We start from the raw sequence: 19,703 nt of genomic DNA on the forward strand, positions 1-19,703 counted from the left end.
CCTGTATAAATTCCAAGTCCTATGTACAAATGCAGTATGAGTGAAATTGAAATTATGCGATGCCGTCTGAATATCCCATCACCAATTTAAAGACTTACTTTCTCTTTTGTCATTCAAAATATTTGCATGCATTATATGATGTGAAACAGGAAGGCTGGAGGAAGCCTTCATCTTGGGGAGTCGCACAGGCTGCTGGGGAGCACTCTCCTGCACACCGGGCCAGCCCAGTTCAAGCGCCTTTTAACAACCAGGACAACTGGGCCCAGCAACTCGAGTCCCAAAAGCCCAGAAATTTATCCCCAGTGCTGGGCTAGACTGTTTGGAAGAAGGGGAGATAACCTCTCTCTCATTTTTGTCAGGTACATCCACTTATGAATTTAACCCTTGGTCTTCAAGTTAATTTTCTTTTTATTAGAATGCAGGGAAATAAAGCATTTAATTCGTCTGACTGTTTTCTTTATTCCCAGTTTACTGAAAATTAAATCAATTAAGCATTGAATTGGCAACTGTTTCTAATTGCTTTAGTGGACAGACAGTCAATAATTTGTACAGCCTACAGCGGGTTTTCCATGTGACCTGAGAATTTTCTCCTTTAGGGAGGAAAATATTGGACAGTTGGAAAAATCCTGTCCAAAGAAAGTTCAGAAGATGTGGGTGTGGGAATCTATGCTGACCACAAGGATAGGTTATAGTGTGGCTTCCTGAGTTTTACTACAGTAAAATTATGGTTCATTTCTCGGCTTAGTATTTCCCTTTCTGACTGTAAAGAATCATGTGTTTCGGTGCCTGGTACCTGAAGACTGCCATTCTTCTGTTGTTTCAGTGCTGCAGGGAAGATTGAGTGATATGTTTAAATAAACAGTTTCTAGATCTTAACTTCTGAGCTTAGTGACATGGATTTTGCAGCAGAGAAAATGACTCTGGAATTCAGTTTTCTCCACTGCTCCATAAGCCTCAATTTCTGGTAACATTCTTGGGATTGTGTGCTGTGACTGATTTTTTTCTTGAGCTTTTGCCTGTGAGACTTGGTAAATGATGATGGTGTTTTTGCTTTGTTTTGATTTCAGAATCACTTTAATTTATGCTGGTCTCTTTTTTTCCACCCGTTTTTTAAACTTATGTGCTGCCAGAAATGATTGTTGTGAATGCAAATGTATAAGCCTTTCATATAAAGGTTTCATGTGAAAACATGGTTATCTCTACTGAACTGTATGTATAAAGGGGAATCTAGCCTTGTTTGTTTGATTAAAAGAAATTGCTAGGAGTTGCCAGAAGTTGCTTGTTTGTTTCTACTGATGCTTAAGAGTCTAATTCTGAGCTCACTGGAGTTTATAGAAAGATTCCTATTAGTTTCAGTGTGTTTTCTTTCAAGCCCTAGCAGACTGCTGCTGTTGCACAGCTAAGCATCAGTAAGGGACAGTGAGCCTGCCAAACATGCAAGTTTTGTGTGTCTGTATCGAGTCAGATCTGTAGGATGCTGAAGACTGTTTCCATGAGAGTAGTTTTTATGTGTAGTTCTGTAGCATTTAAGGTAGTCTGTGCTTCTTTTTACTTACAGTTTCTGCTACTGTAGTACAAAAACAGACTCAGGTGGTTTGAAGAAGTCTGCAGTGTCTATTGATAGAAAAGTAATTGCCTGTGATTTTGCACCAATGGGGAGAAACTTTTTTTTATTTAATAGGGATCACATAAGTAAATGTTTCAAATCCTGATAATAGAGTGAGGTGATCTGCATTAGAACAGAAGCCATGGTGTGCAAAATCCTTGATTTATTGTAATGGAAGCAATAGGTGAATGATACTATTACCATTTTTATGAGAATGTATAGAAGCTGTTGAACACAGTAGGGATTTCTTGGATGATTAAAATAGTATGTTGATTTTAAAGCTGATAATAAGCATAGTAAAAAATACTCTCTCTCCTTTTAGGTTTTGTAGATAAGTGTTTTTTGGTTTGCCAGTCCCAGACTTCTGTCTAGGGATCTCCTCTGTGGTCTTTATAGGCTACTAATCAGATCAGATGAGGCAGGGAGGGATATGCATTGGCTTGCTGTGAAAATATTACCAGTTACTGTCTGTTGCTTTTAAATTCTAGTGACAGTAGCCTGTGTGTTTTTTTCCAGTGTTTGGTTAAAGTATTAAGTGGAATACTACTCTGTAACATACAGAGAAGTTCATTCCTCTCTAATAAAAACATTTTTATAAAATAAAGAAACTTTTTTTTTTGAATCACTTGGTATGTTTTAGAGTATCATCTCATCAGAATATAAAAAAGTGATTGAACATCTAATTTATTGCCCTAAGATTGGTCATTGTCAGGTGACCCTACCTTTTGAAAGCCTGTCTTCTTGAAGTGACCATCTTCAGTGATTTCACAGTCTGTAGGCACAAGAGCGTATTCTTTTAAATGCAGTGTCTTTTTTGGACGTATGTGTGACTTAACTGCCACTTTATTTCCCAGAGCTGAGAAAGGGCATTACTGCAAGCCCTAGTTTCTGCAGTTCATTAGTTTCTTGTCTTCTGGCTATGAGATGAAACTCTGTTATGTCTGTGCTCCTTGCTCTTAATGCGTAACTAATGCAATCCTGTGGTATGTGCATCTGTCACAGTCATAACTCTGTATGTGTACCTCCAGCCTGCATTAGCAGATGTATTTCTGAAAACATGAGGAGTCCCAATGTATGTAATCCTCCTGAGAATCCTTTGCAAACAAGCAGGACTTTTTTGCAACACTATCCTAGTAATAATTGTTGCTTATGTAGTGCCTACCAGCAAAAAAAAAAAAATTATCACCCAGCGGAAAAGACAGCAGGTGGCTAGAAGCTCAGAGAGGTTTCTAGCCATTCTGAAAGCAACAAGCTCAGATGCTATTAAAAGAAGGCTTTATGAAGTGATACAATAACATGGAGGTGTTCTATGAAATGTCTTTGGCGACTGAAAAAAAAAGATATGTAATTGAATTTGAGCATATATGCAAGATTATATTTGTTCAGCGAATGTAGGCTAGTCCAGTTGGAACCTGGCTATTACTGGCAAAACCAGAAAAAGTTTGCCAGATAAAAAATTTTGTATCTCATACAGTATTTCAGCATGTTTGAGTTTTTCTTACTGTGGGTTTGTGCTGCGTAGTAGTGTGATTTGCCATTGTAGACAATGTATAGTCAAATGCTGAGAGGTTAGGTTCAGGTAGAGACTGTAGTCACATCAAACATACTAAAGACTACCAAGAGGATGTGGTGTCACTCAGATAGCTCATCACGTTGGAGTAGTAAGTACTCAAACTATTTGGCCTGTTACGCTGATCGGTCCGCTGTCAAGTGAAACATTAAGGATTTGATTGCATTTGGCCCAACATCACTCAAGATGGGAAAAACCCTCTTTTGCAGATGTCGAGGATGGAAGCAGTCTGGTCCCAGGAGTTCTTTAGAATATACAAATTCCTTTAAGCAGAATGTACCTCTGACAGAGGTTTTTAATTCCTGAGGGAATATGGATTTCACCTGTCTTTGTCACTGTTTTCTGAACTTTTTCAGTTGTACTGTATTATTTTTGAGATGGGAAGACCAGAACTACAAACAGTTTTCCAGTTGTATAGTGCTTTTTGCTTTGTTCACTAGTCCTTTTTGTAATAATTCCTTGCATTCAGTTTGCTTTTTGAGAATTGCTGACATAATTCCACAAAAATTTCAGTTTAATCTGTCACAATTTCTGAGATTTTTTTCCCAGACAATAATGAGCAGCTCACAGTCCATCATTTTATGTGTGAATTTAGGATTGTTATTTCATACATGCATCACTTTACATGTATCTATGGTAAATATCATTAGCTGTTTTCATGCCCAGTCACACAGTCTCATAAGGGCTTTCTTTAGTTCCTCACAGTCGGCTCTTGTCTTTACTACCCTAAATCACTTCTGATCATCCACAGACTTTGTAATCGTGCTATTCAGTCCCCTTTCCAGGTCATTTGGAATATGCTGAACAGTATGGGTCCCAGCACAAATTCCTTTAGAAATCCACTGGTGGCCTCTCCAACATGAAATAAAAATTCTTTTTATTTCTCATTTTATTGGGTGCTTTTCTTATCTGTATGAGGATCTTTTCTCTTATCCCACAGTTGCTTAGTTTCTTTGTCTGGAGCCTTTTGGAAATCCAGCTAGGCTGTATCAGTCAGATCTCCTTTGTCAACAGCATGCAGATTTCTTCAGTGTCTCTGCTCTTCTCTCTGTAGGACAAGGCGTTGTCTCAGTAAGGTTTGTGCTATTCAGAATGGGCTGTTGCATGAATAATCCTTTCCGCTTCCCTTAAATCATTCATACTGTAGTAGAAGTAAACTTCTGTTCTATGTGGACCTTGTTATATATTACTTAAATATTGGAGTGGAGTAACCAACTAAGTAATAGAGAGAGTTGCATAGCCAGTCTGAAAATGTCTACTGCAGTAAAAGTCTGGAGAACTACAGAGATCATTTTTAGTTAGTGGGAGAACACCCAGGGAATCCTTTTGTGCGGTTTGCATTGTGAACTGCAAGGTGTCAAACTATTTAGCTCCCCAAGTGGCATAATAGGCATACATGTTTCCGTTACAGGAAATGTTGTCTGGAAGCTCTTAAATGTACTTTATGTTACTGACCTGCAAAGCAGTAGCACCTGTTTATTATTTGTTTCAGATGTGCTTCTGGTTTACACTGGAAAGAGTGAGAGCTGTCTAAAGAAACTAGTTCATTGTGGCTTCTCTTAGTGCACGCTTTTTAAGTCTTTTCCATCAAGAGGGTTGCAATTAAGCTCGGAGCTGTTTATATTTTCCCTGTCATGTGGCTCAGTCTGCTGGTATATTATCATAAACAAGTTTGGCTATAGAGAATGCTGTTATTTTTTTGAATTTTCCTTTGGGAAATATACTGCATTTTTTTTCTTTTTAAAGGTAGATAACTGTTAATGTCATTGCTTTGCAAATAAAGAAATGGAGGTACAAGCTTTGCCTGTTTCTATTGTCCATAAAAGACCCTGACTGTATGTAGCTGCTTGTGGGCGAAGGTTGTTTTTATTGTGTAGGATACTGGAAAATTGCAGAGGCATAGTTCATCTGACAGTCAGTTAGGTTGTTTAGAATAACTCCTTGAGTAGGGCTCTGTTTCCCAAATAAATAATAAATTAGCTTTCTTTTGTCTTTCTCCAAAATTGCTCTCCAATTCCCAACGTTTCTTCCCCCCACACTAGTATGTAAGACCATAGGGTACAGAAATGTAACATGCTTCAAGCAATACTGTTTTGGTTCCTCTAACTTTTGTGGTCAGGATCTCAGTAAATGCCATGTTAGAGAAAACTGTGTGCTGTTTGATCTCTTACCCTGCAAGAAAACTTCTCAGCATGGATCATCTTAATCACAGACGAAAGGAAGAATATTTTGGTTTTAGATGTACTGTCTATTTATATCACCACATTTTAGGATTCTACCAATTACTTTAATTGATCTCATCATTAGAGAGAGAAAGGAGAGGTAGGAGAGTGAGGAGAAGAGTAGTTTATAATGCTTATTAGATCTGTGCAAATATATAGTTAGATAGACATAGGAGAATATGTAATCCCATATATATTCCCTTATTTACATTTCAGCTGAAAATTTGCAGTTTATTTTTTTCCTTTCTATGATTAAAAATTAGAGAACAGAAGTTAAATGAATATACCCTTAAATAATTTTATTGAATAATTTTATTACACTTAATGACATTTTCCCACAATTTATCTATTAGACTGAGTCACTGGAAGTTGAGCCTTCCTTTAACAAAAAAATTAAATTCAAATTGTATCTCTCTTTGCTTTATAAATCTACACAAAACAGGTAGGTATTTATACAAACTGTGGTCACAGAGTATTTGAAATGTTTGCTTTGCAAAGTGGTGGTCAGCAATAATAGAAGAATTAAAAAGGTTTTGTGCCACATAGAAAATAAATAATTTTTCAGTCATTTCTGTCTTTTTCATGGTGATCAGATAAATTATTATTTTTTATGTTAGATAAGTTTCTGATAGTTAAGGAGGATTGTATAAGCTGAGAAATGGATGATCAAAACTCATGTATATATTGATTGCTAGAGGGGCTGGGAAGAAATGTGTCTTCCTATTTTCTACCCCCAAAAATCATTGCACAGTTGGATAAGTGAACTAATGAGTTACTCAAAGGCTGTAAGCATATGCAAAAATACACAGGAAGAAAGTGTTTTTCCCTAGAAGAGAAAACCCATCCAACATAAACGCTGTGTTGGCTTGAGAGTGCAGGTGGAGTACTCAGTGCTGTCAGGAGAGCTTTGCTGAAAGGAGAAGAAGGAAAGAACAGGGCTCGGCACATTCCAAGCACAGGGACGGTCATAAAAAGTGAGACAAAGTGAAATGAAAGAAAGGGTTGCTCAGAAGACACAGCTGGTCAGAGTAAGGAGTTTTGGTTTATCTTCTCTGTTTAACTTTGAATTGTCAGGTTTCAGGGACACGCTGCTGAATTGAATGTACCAAGGTACTCATTTGGTATGGCAAAACCTGCCTTTTGGTGATATTTCTGTAAATGGTAGTTGTTCTTTTTAATTTAAAATTGTATGACTAAAGCAAGAAATAATGGGTATCAGATTCCAATCTTAATCATGGTGGTATAAATCTGGTGTGAATCCATTATTTTAGTGACTTTACTCTTTATTTTCATTGTAATATAAATGAGAAACAATCCTTAAGCAAGTAACTGACTTGCTTGCATTGATATGGATTGTTCTGTGCTTTGGAAGGCATCGCTAATAGAAACAAATATTCTAATCTGTTGATGCTGTCCCTTCTTTTAAGAAAAGTATTACAAGTTAACTAGAGGGTATGCTAGAAAAAATGACTGATGTACCTGTATTTCTGAAACTACAGGTAAATCTGAATCTTAATCATATATACTTACCTTTTTATGAAAACATCTACCCTTTCAGTTTACTATGCATAAAGATTAATATAACAAAAAGGAGTTGCATAAAACTACCTGGGCATATCACTTTTTCTGTAAACAAAGTATTTGTCCTGAAATGAAAGTAATTTGGTAAAATCTTGTATATGTTGGAAATAAGAAGAGCTGTGCGATGTCAGACCAAAAATCTCTATAGCTCATATAGGTCCTGTTTCCAAGAGCACCCGTAGTGTAGGAAAAAGTGTGAGAGGGCAAGCACATAAAAATACATCTCTCGTGTACTACCCCACAACCTGCAGCTCATGGAGCTCCTTATATTTAGGTTGTGTTTCTGTGTTCAACAGCCCTTGATGGATTTTTCTTCCACTTTGTGATCACTCTTTTATCACTCCTTCAACCTGTGTAAATTTTTGGCATCTACACCATCCAATGGCAAGAAATTCCACACTTAAGTTGGTTTTGTGATACAGAAGTATATCCTGGTGTTTGTTTTGAATATGGTGTTTGATAAGGTATTTGATGCCCCCTCCCCCCCCCCCCATTGGGAATGACCAGTTGTTCACTATTCAGATTGTCAGTGCCACTCAGTTTCACAGATCGCTGTGCTGTCCCCCATCAGTTGTCTGTCTTTGAGGATGAAGAGACATTTAGTCAGTCCTCATAAAGAAGCTGTTCTATACCTTTATCTTCGTCGTCACGTCTTCCAACCTCTTCTGGTTTTTCTGTATCCACTTTGTAATGTGGGGACCAAAGCAGCACGCAGTATCCAGTGTGAGGCGCACCAGGGAGCTAGGCTGTGGCACAGTGTTCCTTTCTTTGCCATTCCTAATATTTGTTTTCCTTTTTTGACTGATGCTGGTCATTAGATGCTGTACATATGCTGGTGCATTAGCAAGACTTAATGCATTGAAAGACCACTCACTTTTTAGTGAAAGTCCTGCCTATTCTCTGGTCATCATTCAGGATGTTATTTATATTATATATTTATCTGGTAGTAAATTTTTCAACTTCTAACCTGAAGGGTATGCTATGGAATATTCGAACTGGTAACATGGCAACTGTTTTTGCAAATGCAGCTATCACTTTTTCAATGTGTTTTTGATATCTGACTGATGATTTTTAAGCATCCTGCACAGATTTTCCAAATTGATTGACATCTGCTTTCTGAAAATCAGATCTCTTGAAGATACAAATTAGCTATTGAAAATTATTAATCAATTTATGCCAAAATTAGGAATATGTCCGTTTATAGAGACAAATTATGTGCAATAATGGAAATAAATGACCTAAGCTGAGGTTTTCATAAGGGGCTGAGGGCCAGGTTTTTAAAGTGTTTAAATCATAAAATGCTTTTGCAAATAGTGGGACTTGGCCACTTCAGTTTCTTTTAAAATCTGATCATAAAATGAGTTTTCAAGCTGTTAAGACTAAGGATGGTCTTGGAATATGATATAAACTTTGAAGTCACTTATCCAAGGGCAATATTTTTTGAAGTATTTTATTTTATTTTTTTTTCTATAGAGATATAATATCTATTTAAATACTTTTTTGGTAACCTACAACCGCCACAAAAACAGTAAAATATTTAGATCAATTTATTTGTTGTAGCATTAAATATTTAAAAAGAAACAGCTGAATGAAATTCCATTGCTTTCTAAGGTAATAAAAGTTGTATAATTTCCCAATAGAGTGCTTCAGAGGAAGTAAAGCAGCTGGTGATACTCACAAGGTGGCTTCAGGAAAGAGGCTTCTGTTTGAAAATAAGAAAATTGATGGCAAAGGCTGTGGTATTTTTTTAAGGTTAAAAAAAAAAAAGCTTTAGTATTTCATTGGCCACTGATACATTGGTGATCACAGGGCAGAAAAAAAATGTTTAGACTCTTCACACAGGCAAAGGTGTCGTAGTTTTGATATATGCCCTAAGTCTATAAAGTGAGTATGTGGGCATGTGAAGGCAGACTTGATTAGACAGATCCATAAAAGGCATCTGTCTGGTTGCTGAATTAGTGCATGGGGCTATTGCTGCTGCCTGGTCAACCATGCTGAAAAAATAAGAAAATAAAGCTGGAGCAGACAAAGAGAAAAACCACTGAGATGCCTAGGGAATGAACATTTTATCTTACGGAGGGAACAAAAAGAATGTGACTTGTTTAGTCTACCAAACTGGAAAAGGGAATTCTGTAAAATTCATATGGCAGGGGGAGAAGACTGTCCAATAATTTTGCATTTCATCTGCAATAACAGAAGCTGAAGAAAAAAAGACAGAGGTGGAAACTTAACAGTGGGGCTGAAGGGAAGAAGAAAGTCAGGTAAATGTTCTGGGGAGGAATATACTAGCTTAAGGGAACAAATTATATCATGGGATGGATTATATTATGTTATCTGGCAGTCCTATAAATATGCTGTGTTGAGCTCACTCCAGTGAGCCTCAATCTATCTTCCATGGCTGGTACGTCTGATAAAAGTTGACCTGTACTGCCTGCGAAGTAATGCGCTTGGCTGAACCCTAGACAGTACGTTTCTTTGGCAGAAGACAAGGGCTTACAATGGGTGAATTAACATGACTGACAGAGTTCTGTATGTATAGCTCAATGTGAGTGCCCTTGCCTTTTTCTCTTCAATAAATTTTTCTCAAAGATAATATTCTATCAAGCAACTTCAACTACAAGCTCTGGTAAAAGTATTTGCTCAATTTTAGGATTTGTTTGTTTTCATTACCTGAAACAAATAAGGGGTTTTTTTTAATTGGTTTATCTTTTTGAGTCTTATTATGAATCTGATATATGGCATTCCAACAATATTTTGAAAAGTATATCTAAAAATACAATCTTTCATACTGTTTATTTGGAGTATTTTAAATAATTTATACTGTGTAATGCCATGGCTTCACATACAGTAGCTCAGCAATTGGAAGCATATTCTCCATGCTAAACTTTAAAACTGGAAATGTGAACTCATAATTTTTCCTTTTGACCAAACCCTAATATTGTAATTTGGGGATTTAATGTATAAAGCATGTGGTTGTGTTTTTTGATCTGCTATGTCTTTCATTGTGCTCTTTAACAAAGTAAATGGTGAAAATGAGTATTCCCAGTAGCAAAGAGCATGACAGAATAATACATAATATAAAGATGTTGAGAAGTAAGCAATATTAATCTTTTAAAAGTTGTGTATCTGCTACAGACATCACACAGCCATGTGTGCATTTATCTTCCACAAGAGATTCTTCTAGGAGATTTTTATTGTTTTCTCTTTTTATAGGTTTTTTATCATCAGTTTCAGTGCTTCATGATCTAAACTGAGCTGAGCCCTCCCCTGTCTGTATATGCATATTCTAAACACCTGGTCCTCTTCTATAGCCTTATGTATCTGGGAACATTATAGAAGTGTGATGTAAACAGGAAACTTGAGTATGCACAAGAAGTGCTTATCAAAGAAAAAAATGATTCAAAGTATGAAGACCAGTAATAAAATAGGAACTTATCAGGATCTTCATAAAAACTAGAGATAGTGTGTCCCAGCATTTTCTTTCCAAACTTTCTTTTGCTCTCTTCTGTCTGATCTCTCTGGATATTTGCCTCACTCTGACTTACAGAATTTATTCTTTTTAGAAGCCTCTAGTACTGCTTCTAGTACTGCCTACTGAGTCCTTTAGATTTCCTAAATTGATTGAAAGTTATGTCTTGAAAGATGCGAGAAAAATCAAAATTGGTTTCTCTCTACCTCCTGATGTCTTTAGTCAGATTACAGAACTGCCTTTAGGTTTTCTTTTGGTAAACAGGTATCAGCTGATACAGTTAATATAAAACTCTTAGATTTTATTTCTTAAAGTCAGATCTTGTTTACAGAAGCTGAGATGTGAGGTGGTTATTGGTTTGGATGCTCCTGGAGTGTCTGTCTGACTCCTTCCTGCTTTCAGTAAAGACCTGGTCTCCTGATCATCCCTGGTACATGCATGTTAAATTTTTTTCTTAGCTTCCTTCTAGAAAGAGCTACAAGATCCCTTCTGAGAGGAAGTTTGGGCATAGTTGACACTTGACACAGTTGGCTGCAGTATCCGGAGATGGGGCCATGTCATATTTGACTCTTTTTACCCAAAACACATGAACACATGCCTCACACTCCCTCAGTTGCCGTGCCTTAGAATCACCTCTCTGGCCAGGTGCAGATCTGTGTGAATGCAGACAGCTTATTCCAGAGGGAGTTAGCTCACAGTGTGTGGATAAAAGTCAGGACCTACGACTTGTTCACTGGAGTGATCTAGGAGAATTAGCACTGAATCAGGAGATTTTTTTAATCCTATATTCCTAACCAGAGCAAGATAGCAATTACAATCATGAGTTTTCTTAATATCTGCCTGTATATGAGATTATTGTTCACAGAGTTATTTGAACACAGGAGTGACTTTCTCCACTGGCAACCATATCACTTTCTGTGATGCAGTTCAAGATCTAAGAGCTAAATATATTCAGTGAATTGTAACACACATCTTGTAAACACACACACACACACACACACACACATATATAAAACAAATGCTGCATCTGACACAAAAAATAAATGGATGATACTGGTCTGTTTTCTAACAGAATAGTAAAAATGACTTCATGCTTATGCAATGTTCCTAACTTAGTTTACTTTCCATTAAGGTCTTGGCATTGACAACAGGACATCTTTATCACAGAACAGTTCTTTTACATGGGATGATACACTTTTCAATATCTCCATGCATGCAGCAATTCGACATGGAAAATGGAAGTTACTAACTGGATATCCAGGTAATGAAATAACTCCTTTTCATCCAACATGTCGTATTTCCCTCCTCCTGCCCCAATTTCATTTTGTTTAATAAATTATCATTTCTCTTATTTACTTTGCTAAGTCTTCAGGGTTTTGATCATGTGCAAGAATCTAGGAGGGGCACTTTTAAAATGCATATAATGCATACAAAAACCTTGCAACATCAAAGAATATAAGTGGCTTTCGCTCTTGTGGAAAAACTATCAAGTAGAAAGTCTATGAAATTACTTGCTCTGAAATTAAGCAAAATGAAATTCTGAATCCGAAAGCTGAAGCTTATTGCCTTCTTTACAACGGTGCAGCTCCTTTGTACAAATAGGACTCTTGTAGAGGTAGCCCTGGTCCAGAGAGACTTGGGTGCTGTGCTAGAGTTAAGGAATGCAGGAACAACCACTGGCCAGTGGCTTGACAAGTGACCCAGGGATTTCCTTGATTACAATGTAACTCTGCCTCTCCACACCACTGCTCTCTATCTGAGAATTAACCCTTGGTCTGTTCCTATTTCTGCAGGCTGCAGTCATTGGTTCCCTCCACCGCATTTGTCCAATGAGTCAATGATTCAGTCATCTGATCAACCAACAAAGAGACTTTGGCTTTTTGATGTTGTTCATGATCCTGAGGAGAAAAACGAGTTGTCCGAAAGATATCCTAATGTGGTGAAAAAACTGCTCTCACGACTTCAGTATTATTATAAACGTTCAGTGCCTGTGTTCTATCCTGATGAGGATCCCCGCTGTGATCCAGAAGCATCTCGGGCCTGGGGTCCTTGGACATAGTGCACAACATTGCACCCTGCAAAATTCACCTGTAGTGGAGTTTGATTTGTAGTCTCAGGGTCCTAATCATGTATTTCTTACCTTGTTTTTTACAGTATTGTTAATTGTGAGTTCATTCCTTGAGTAATTCAGTCTTTCTTACTCTTAAAATATGGTGGGAATCTTATTTCAGTCCTCCCCACTCTCTCCTTCTCAACAATTATACATGAAATGTTGATAAAATTAGGAAACTGTTGTTTGAATATTCTTTGTCAACAATGTGCCTTTAAAGTAGGATGTTGCTTCCTTCCCTGAAACAGATACTTCTGTTAAAAAGCTGCTATGAGTCATGGCAGCAGGATCATTCAGAATTCTGTTGTGGAAGACACTGATGTTTCATGCTTGCCCAGAAGACAAATTCTATCATAAGCTGTTACATATCCTTAAAGAATAGAAGAAATACAGCAGTTGACATAATTTTTACCTTTGACATGCACTTCTGTCCAGAAAAGGAAACAGTCAGAAATCTCCAAGAATAAAAAACCCTTCCAGTATGCGGCAAAATCCCTTATTTCTATTCACTGCTAACATATGAAATTGGGGTAGAGAAAGGTGGTCGACTTGAGGGCAGGGCTGCCATGCAGAGGGTCATTAACACACCAGAAAAATGGGTGAACAAAAACTTTATGAAGTTCAACAAGGACAGAGTCCTGCACTTGGGATGGCAAAACCCCACACAGCAGTGCAGGCTGGGCTCTGACTGGATAGACAGCATTGCTGTGGGAAAGAACCTGGAGTCCTGTTGGACAATAAATTGAACAAGAATCATCGTATGCCCTAGTGGTAAAGAAGGCCAAGGACACATTGGTCCATAGTAGCAAGAGCGTAGCCAGCACATTGAGGGAAGCGATTATTCCCCTCTATTCAGCACTGGAGCGCTGCATCACATTTTGGGCTTCCTCACACAAGACATTGATATACTGGAGTGAGTCTAGTGGAGGGCCATGGAAATGAGCACATGACAAATGAAGAGAGGCTAATGAACTGGGTTAGTTTAGCCTGGAGAACAAAAGACAAAAGGGAGATTGCTATCTTCAGTGAGCCAAAGGAAGAACGTAGAGAAGATGAAGCCAGACTCAGGGGTGCACAAGGAGAAGACGAGGCAACAGACACAAGTTGCGACACAGGGAGTTCCAATTAGATACAGGGAAAAAAAAAATCTCACTGTGAGGATGGTCAAATGCTGGAACAGGTTGCCCAGTGAGGTTGTGGTATCCCCATCCTTGGAGATGTTCAAAACTTGGTTGGAAAAGGTTCTGAGTAACCCTATCTTAACTCTGAAGTTGGATCTTATTTGCAGATTGGCCCTGCTTTACTGGTGGTTGGGTGAACGACGAGACAACCTCCAAAGGGCCCTTTCAGCCTGCATTAGCCATTGATTCTATGATGAACAAAGCCTTACTCTCATTTATTGTCCGCCTTTCTGGTGAGTACCCCTTTCTGCTCAGATTGTTTTTTTATTATCACAGTAGCAACTGTTTTCGTCTTGAAGTGAGCTCTGAGCCAAGGGGAAACCAGGCCAAACTTTACTTGGTTACTCACCAAATTGATGTGAGAAGATCAACCCACCAGCTCTCTTAATGTCGTAAACCTCTGGAGTCTGGCCAGAATTCTGTCACAGCTTTTCAGTGTCCTTAGCCAAGTTGTCAGGCTGCAGAACTCTAGCTGTCATCTTCTCCAGAAAGTAGGAACCTAACTGCATGTTTTCAGAATCCAGGACCGAGTCCTGTGATTTGCGCTAAAGCTTTTCACACCTTTTCCCAGTTTTCCTTCAGAAGACCTCTGCTAATTGTTAGCAAACAGAGTCATGAACAGACAGTCACACTTGACAAAAAATTTTTTTTTCTTTCTTAATTACAAAAATAAAGCACAGGAAAGATGAAACTTCAGGAAACCAAAAACATGTATTAAAATAAACAGAAATTCCTGCCTTCTGGTACAGCTGATTCTCCATTACACTATTTTAAACCTAACCTGCCTTTCCCACCTTTGATGTGTTCCTACATATACTAGAACGGGAGCCAAAGTTCTCTAAAAGCCTCTTCAGCTGTTTGTCTTTTTCCCCAAAGTATTTCATGTTTTCCCCTCTCCTTTGTCACTTCTTCTTTATCTCAGTATTTTTCCATTCTGTGTCCTTCACTGTTTTCAGCCTTGAAGGTGAATAAAGAAGAAAGATGGACTGGGAGAATAATTCTCCTATGCTGGGCAAATGTATATTCTCCATGGTTTAGTCTGATATGTCTTGGAAGCCTGTGTCAGACCAAGGTTCAGTCCGCCTCCATCAGTGATTGAAAGCACATGGCCACACAGAAGTAAAGGGCAAGCATGTGTGATAAGTTCTCCAGATTGTCTTTCATATTCTAACTGTGGCTCAGAGAAGAACTGAACCTCAGATATTTAACTTCTATGTATTTAGTAGCCCTCAGTGTAAACTCTTAGTATTCACACAATCTTCTTCCACAGATAGGAGTTCCACAGCCTAACTACACAATATGTGAAGAGTCACCTCTGTTTATGATCTGCTTCCAGGCAATTCGAGTTTTCACTGGTAAAATACATATGGTGTGACAGAAGTCCCTACTATTCCATGTTTAGCAGCTTTCATATTAACCAGTATCTTTATAATAAAAAACAGAATTTATATGTTCTGTAGAGGTAGTCTCCARATTGATACATGACCATCTCTCCTTCCATTTCACAAAACTGTTTTCAACTTTTCTTTCATTTTGGCTTCCCAACACAACAGCATTTCACTCTCAAGCTCCAAGAGATTCTTTAAGATAACTTTCTGAGACAAACTCTGTTATCTGCTGACCACAGGAAGGGATCAAAAATGTAAGCAACAGAACCTTTTTATAAGCTACTGCATCCCCCTGACAAAGCTCCCATCTTTCTTCAGCAGCTCTAGAAAACCTTTATTGTACTTCCCTTTCCTAACTGTTACAGTGTATCTATTTTATACCAACATAATGATTTATGCTGGTTTATGGCTTTTACCTTTTTAATACTGCAACTTTAAGCTTCATATCCTTATTTTTTTGTAACATACAAGTAATTATGTATAGTTTGGAATATGGGGGTCTGAAAGAATGAGGTGTTGCTATATCTCATGTAACTTTCAGAATTACTATTTCTCTATCATATGCATTTATTATATAGCTGGGCCTTCAAATGCCTTTTTGAAATAAATCATCCAAGTATCAGAGATTCCATCTATTTAGTTCTCCATTCCTCATTCATTCAGAATTTGTTGGTTCATTTATTCTTGCAGTCAACATGTAGATGGAGAGGTTGGCGGCCATTCCCCAGTACATAAGGGAAACTAGGTCCGATCAATTTACATTATCATCACTCTTGAGAAGACTGGGATTTGGGGGGGGGGGGGGGAGGGTATTTATTTAGAACTCTGTCTACACTAGTAGATATGTAAGACTTGAAAGCTAACCACTCTCAGTCAATACCACATATGACATTTTAGTTTATAAAAGCAATTACAGGATGTGGTTGCCACAGTAACAAAAGACTGGACTCAGGAATGTGGGGCAGAGATGGGCCCCCAAGTCACCATGTATCATTCAGTGTTCTGCATTCACATTACATGAGAAAGGATGTTGGCTCACCCGCAAAAGTGGGAACTTTTGTCAATGATACTTTTAATACAGGTACTGTTTTTATTATGCTGTTGTCCAATTTTATGGAATAGGGGAAAAAAAAATCAGCTAACTTGCAAAAACTCAGGTAGTTCATGTGCTTGAGTCCTCCCATCAATGTCAACTCCTTGGCTAAAGTTAGTATCAAAGAACTTCTAATTTTAATTTCAAAAGTAAGTAGAGTTGTTACATGTTCTTTTTTCTCTCTGTCCTGCAATCTGTATTTTATTATCTTGCTGATACAAGTCCATCTACCAGCAAGAGACTATGGTATGTCACTGTTTCCTCTGGTAAAGAATTCATCTTCTATTTATTTCCCCTTTTTCCTAACAAAGAGATGTTGTATTTTAAAATTCATTATTTTCTCAGCTACAGAGTAAATAATTATTTGTTTTAATTCCTAATTGTTTTCCCTGGGTGGTCCTCCATAAAATATTTTAATTGAACTGGGTTAAGAAAAAAACAAACAGCTGGCTGACACATTCAAGTTGGCATCAGCAGAGAGTTGTATACCATTTAGTTGTTTCAGATTGGGAAGTACAGAATTCTTTATAGGTTTTGTGGTTATGTGAGTAGCATTCAAAAATGTAAGCATTTTGAACTCTCTAAATAACACTTCATTTAATCCTTTTCCAAGTTTTAAAATTCAATCTTAATCTAGCAAACTTCTGAGTGTTTCAGATTTGAAAGTCTTCATTTTTATATTGTAAAAATAATTTAAACTTTAGAAGAGTAACCATGTTTAGGAAGAATGCTTATACTGGCTATACATTCTGTTGTTTACAGAAACATGTACACAAAAAAGGAAAGAATCCTTTTATAAGCAAAACAGAAGATCTGAACCTGTTCTTGAATCCAAAGCCCTATAGTTGTCCTGTAAATAATATGTTCAGAGAACATGGACTTCCCTAGAGTTGATAAATGGGGCTTGCATGAAAACCTGAGTTTAATTCTTTTCAAAATATCTAAACAGAAGAACCCAGAGTTTAAACCCTTTCAGGCTGTGTGGATTTGAAGATGCACTAGCAGTCCCTGTTGGCTTCTTGGAATTTGCCTCTTATCTCACTCTCTGACAAAGTGGTTCAATAGCAATAATGCTACTAGGGGTATTTCCAAAGCTCTTCCATGTTTTATTTAAGAAGCAATAGAGGAGCTTGAGGTTTCGCAGAGAATCCTATTAGGGTGACCTGTGCCACCCCACTGCTACCCAGAAAGTCCTGATAGAAGGGGTAATAGTGACAGAACCCCTGATACCCTCTATGTGTGATGGAGCCTGGCACACCAAGACATGCAATCTGTATGTGAAGTCACGTTTGTACTCCTAGGATCTGGGAAATCCAAATGAGAAATAGGCAGGTGACTTACAAAACACAGGAGGCAAGCAATCTAAATGAAAAAAACTTGACAATGAAGAAATATGTGATGATCCAAACTCTAACCACAGATATGGGCTGTGCTTTAGCCTAAGACCACCACCTCATTTCCAACACGTAACCGTTGTCAAGGCAGAATTTTTTTTCCTGCCTATCCCTTCTTTTGGCAGTCCCCCTGCAGGTGCCACTGAAACTGGACCCCTAGGCTGTGTCTCTCTCTTAACACTAACTTTAACTCTTACACTAGGGGTGGGTTGAGCCTTAGCCCAACACCCTAAGCCAAGCCCCATGTGAAAGAGCTCCGAGGAGACAATTCTTTCTGAAGCCTGCCCCTTCCTTTGGCATCACCTTTGCACATCCAATCTCACTTGGCCCCAGGCTTTGTTTCTGTACTAACTGTAATCCTAATACTAAACCTAACTCTAAAACTAGATGTGAACTGAATCTTAATCCAAGACTCAGGTTGTGGCTGAGATGCAAAAGGCATCAGAGAATACTTTTTGGTTCCAACCCTTTCTTTGCCAGCCCCATTCCATCCCAGTATAACTGGGCACCTAGGCTTTGTCTCTCTCCTACCACTAACCCTAGCAGTGGGCTTTGTCACTTTCCAAACTTGAACACTAACCTTATCTTATGACCTCAGGCTGCGGCCCTGAGGAAGAGCTCCTCAGGGAAGGATTCTTTTTGCAGCCCAAACCCTCACCATCCCTTGACAACCCCTTTGCAGCCCCACCACAACAGGACTCCTAGTCTTTTTCTCTCTTCGAACCCTAACCATGCCTGGGGCTTAACCCCAGACAATGCCAGCCATGGCCCAGATAAAAGTTCTCAAGGGAGAATGTTTTTGCAGCCCAAATCTGCTGTTGGCAGCCCCCCCCCAACACACACACACACCAACTAGAACCCTAGGCTTTGTCTCTCCTCTAATCCCAATCCCAACTACAAAACAAATGTGACCCTAGCACAGGCAGTTTCCTTACCAACTAGGGCACAGTCCCCCAGTACCTGAACAGGTTTAGCAGAGGCAGGTGCTAGTAACAGGGCCCACAGTCAGCCCTGGACAAGGAGAGGTGATGAGCCGGGTCTGGGGTCCATCCAGGTGGTCCAGTCAGGAGCAGCTGGAGTTGAGGCCAGAGACAGGGCTGGAGACAAGGCTACAAAACATATCTGAGGCCCATCCAGATTACAGAGCTGGAGACAGCATTATGAACAGGCACATCTATAGCACAGTTCAGGCAAGGGCCCAAACTGTAAGCTGAAATTTTGCTCCTGGCCCCTGGGCAGAGGGTGTAAGTGGAAACCCCAGGTGAGACTGGTCAGGACAATTTGTCTCTTTGAACAGCAGCCCCCCACAGCCAGGTGTGCCTCATGCTTGCAGAGATCCTGGCTTAGAGGGGGACTTGCTGTGGGCTGTCATGGAGTCATTTCAGGGGTCTCAAAACCAGGGCATGGAGACAGCACATAGGGAACCTGGGGTCAGGCATGGAGTTCAGGCAGCCACTGAAGAGCCACATGCATGTGCATGTGTGTGTGTGTGTGGGGGGGGTGTCAAGGCCCCACTAAGACAATCTCTGCCACAACACAGGTGAGGATGGAGATGAGGAGATCCCAAGGCCAGGCCAGTCACTCCAGTGGAGCCATGGGGCCAGACCCCACACTGCTCAGCTCAGGGATTGGTGTGCGTGTGTGTGTGTGTGGGGGGGGTGTCCCAGGTGAAGCTGGTCAGGGCAATTAGGCCTATTAACAGACTCAGAGCCCTGCCTGCCCTGCCCTTCACGTTTGCTATAGACATACAGACATGGGCTGAGCCTGGAGCATTCTTCCTGCAGCTCAGCCTTTTGTTTGGCAGCCCCTTTGCAACCTCATCCCAAGTGAACCCCTAGGTTTTGTGTCTTTCTAGCTCTAAATAAACTGAGATTTGTGATGGGAAAGTAGTGCTTGTGCTAAGGGAAGGAAAAAATTCTAAATTTGGAGAGTTTTTTAAGCTAACTTTTTGTTAGCAAATTTCAAACTAAATGGCTTAACTCTTTCAATTTACAGTCGTTGTTGCTGCAGACAAATAATGGACATTATTCAATTTCAGATGTGGAAAGATCCTGGTTAAGCAAACAATGTAAACAGCTACCTAGGGTCC

The 19,703-nt window shown here is 39.0% G+C and overlaps 1 protein-coding gene across 1 annotated transcript in view; it reads left to right on the plus strand.

Annotated features, from left to right (window-relative positions):
* ARSB (arylsulfatase B) overlaps positions 1 to 15,758 on the plus strand; it is a 68,652-nt gene extending 52,894 nt beyond the window's left edge. Inside the window, exons 7-8 of the mRNA XM_026068452.1 lie at positions 11,581 to 11,709; positions 12,242 to 15,758. Coding sequence (XP_025924237.1) covers positions 11,581 to 11,709; positions 12,242 to 12,507 — 395 coding nt within the window. The 3' untranslated portion in view covers positions 12,508 to 15,758. The remainder of the gene's footprint in view (positions 1 to 11,580; positions 11,710 to 12,241) is intronic.
* Positions 15,759 to 19,703: the final 3,945 nt, after the last annotated feature.

Source organism: Apteryx rowi, unplaced genomic scaffold (assembly GCF_003343035.1).
Source record: "Apteryx rowi isolate R43461 unplaced genomic scaffold, aptRow1 scaffold_1049, whole genome shotgun sequence".
In the NCBI taxonomy this organism is placed as follows: Eukaryota; Metazoa; Chordata; class Aves; order Apterygiformes; family Apterygidae; genus Apteryx; species Apteryx rowi.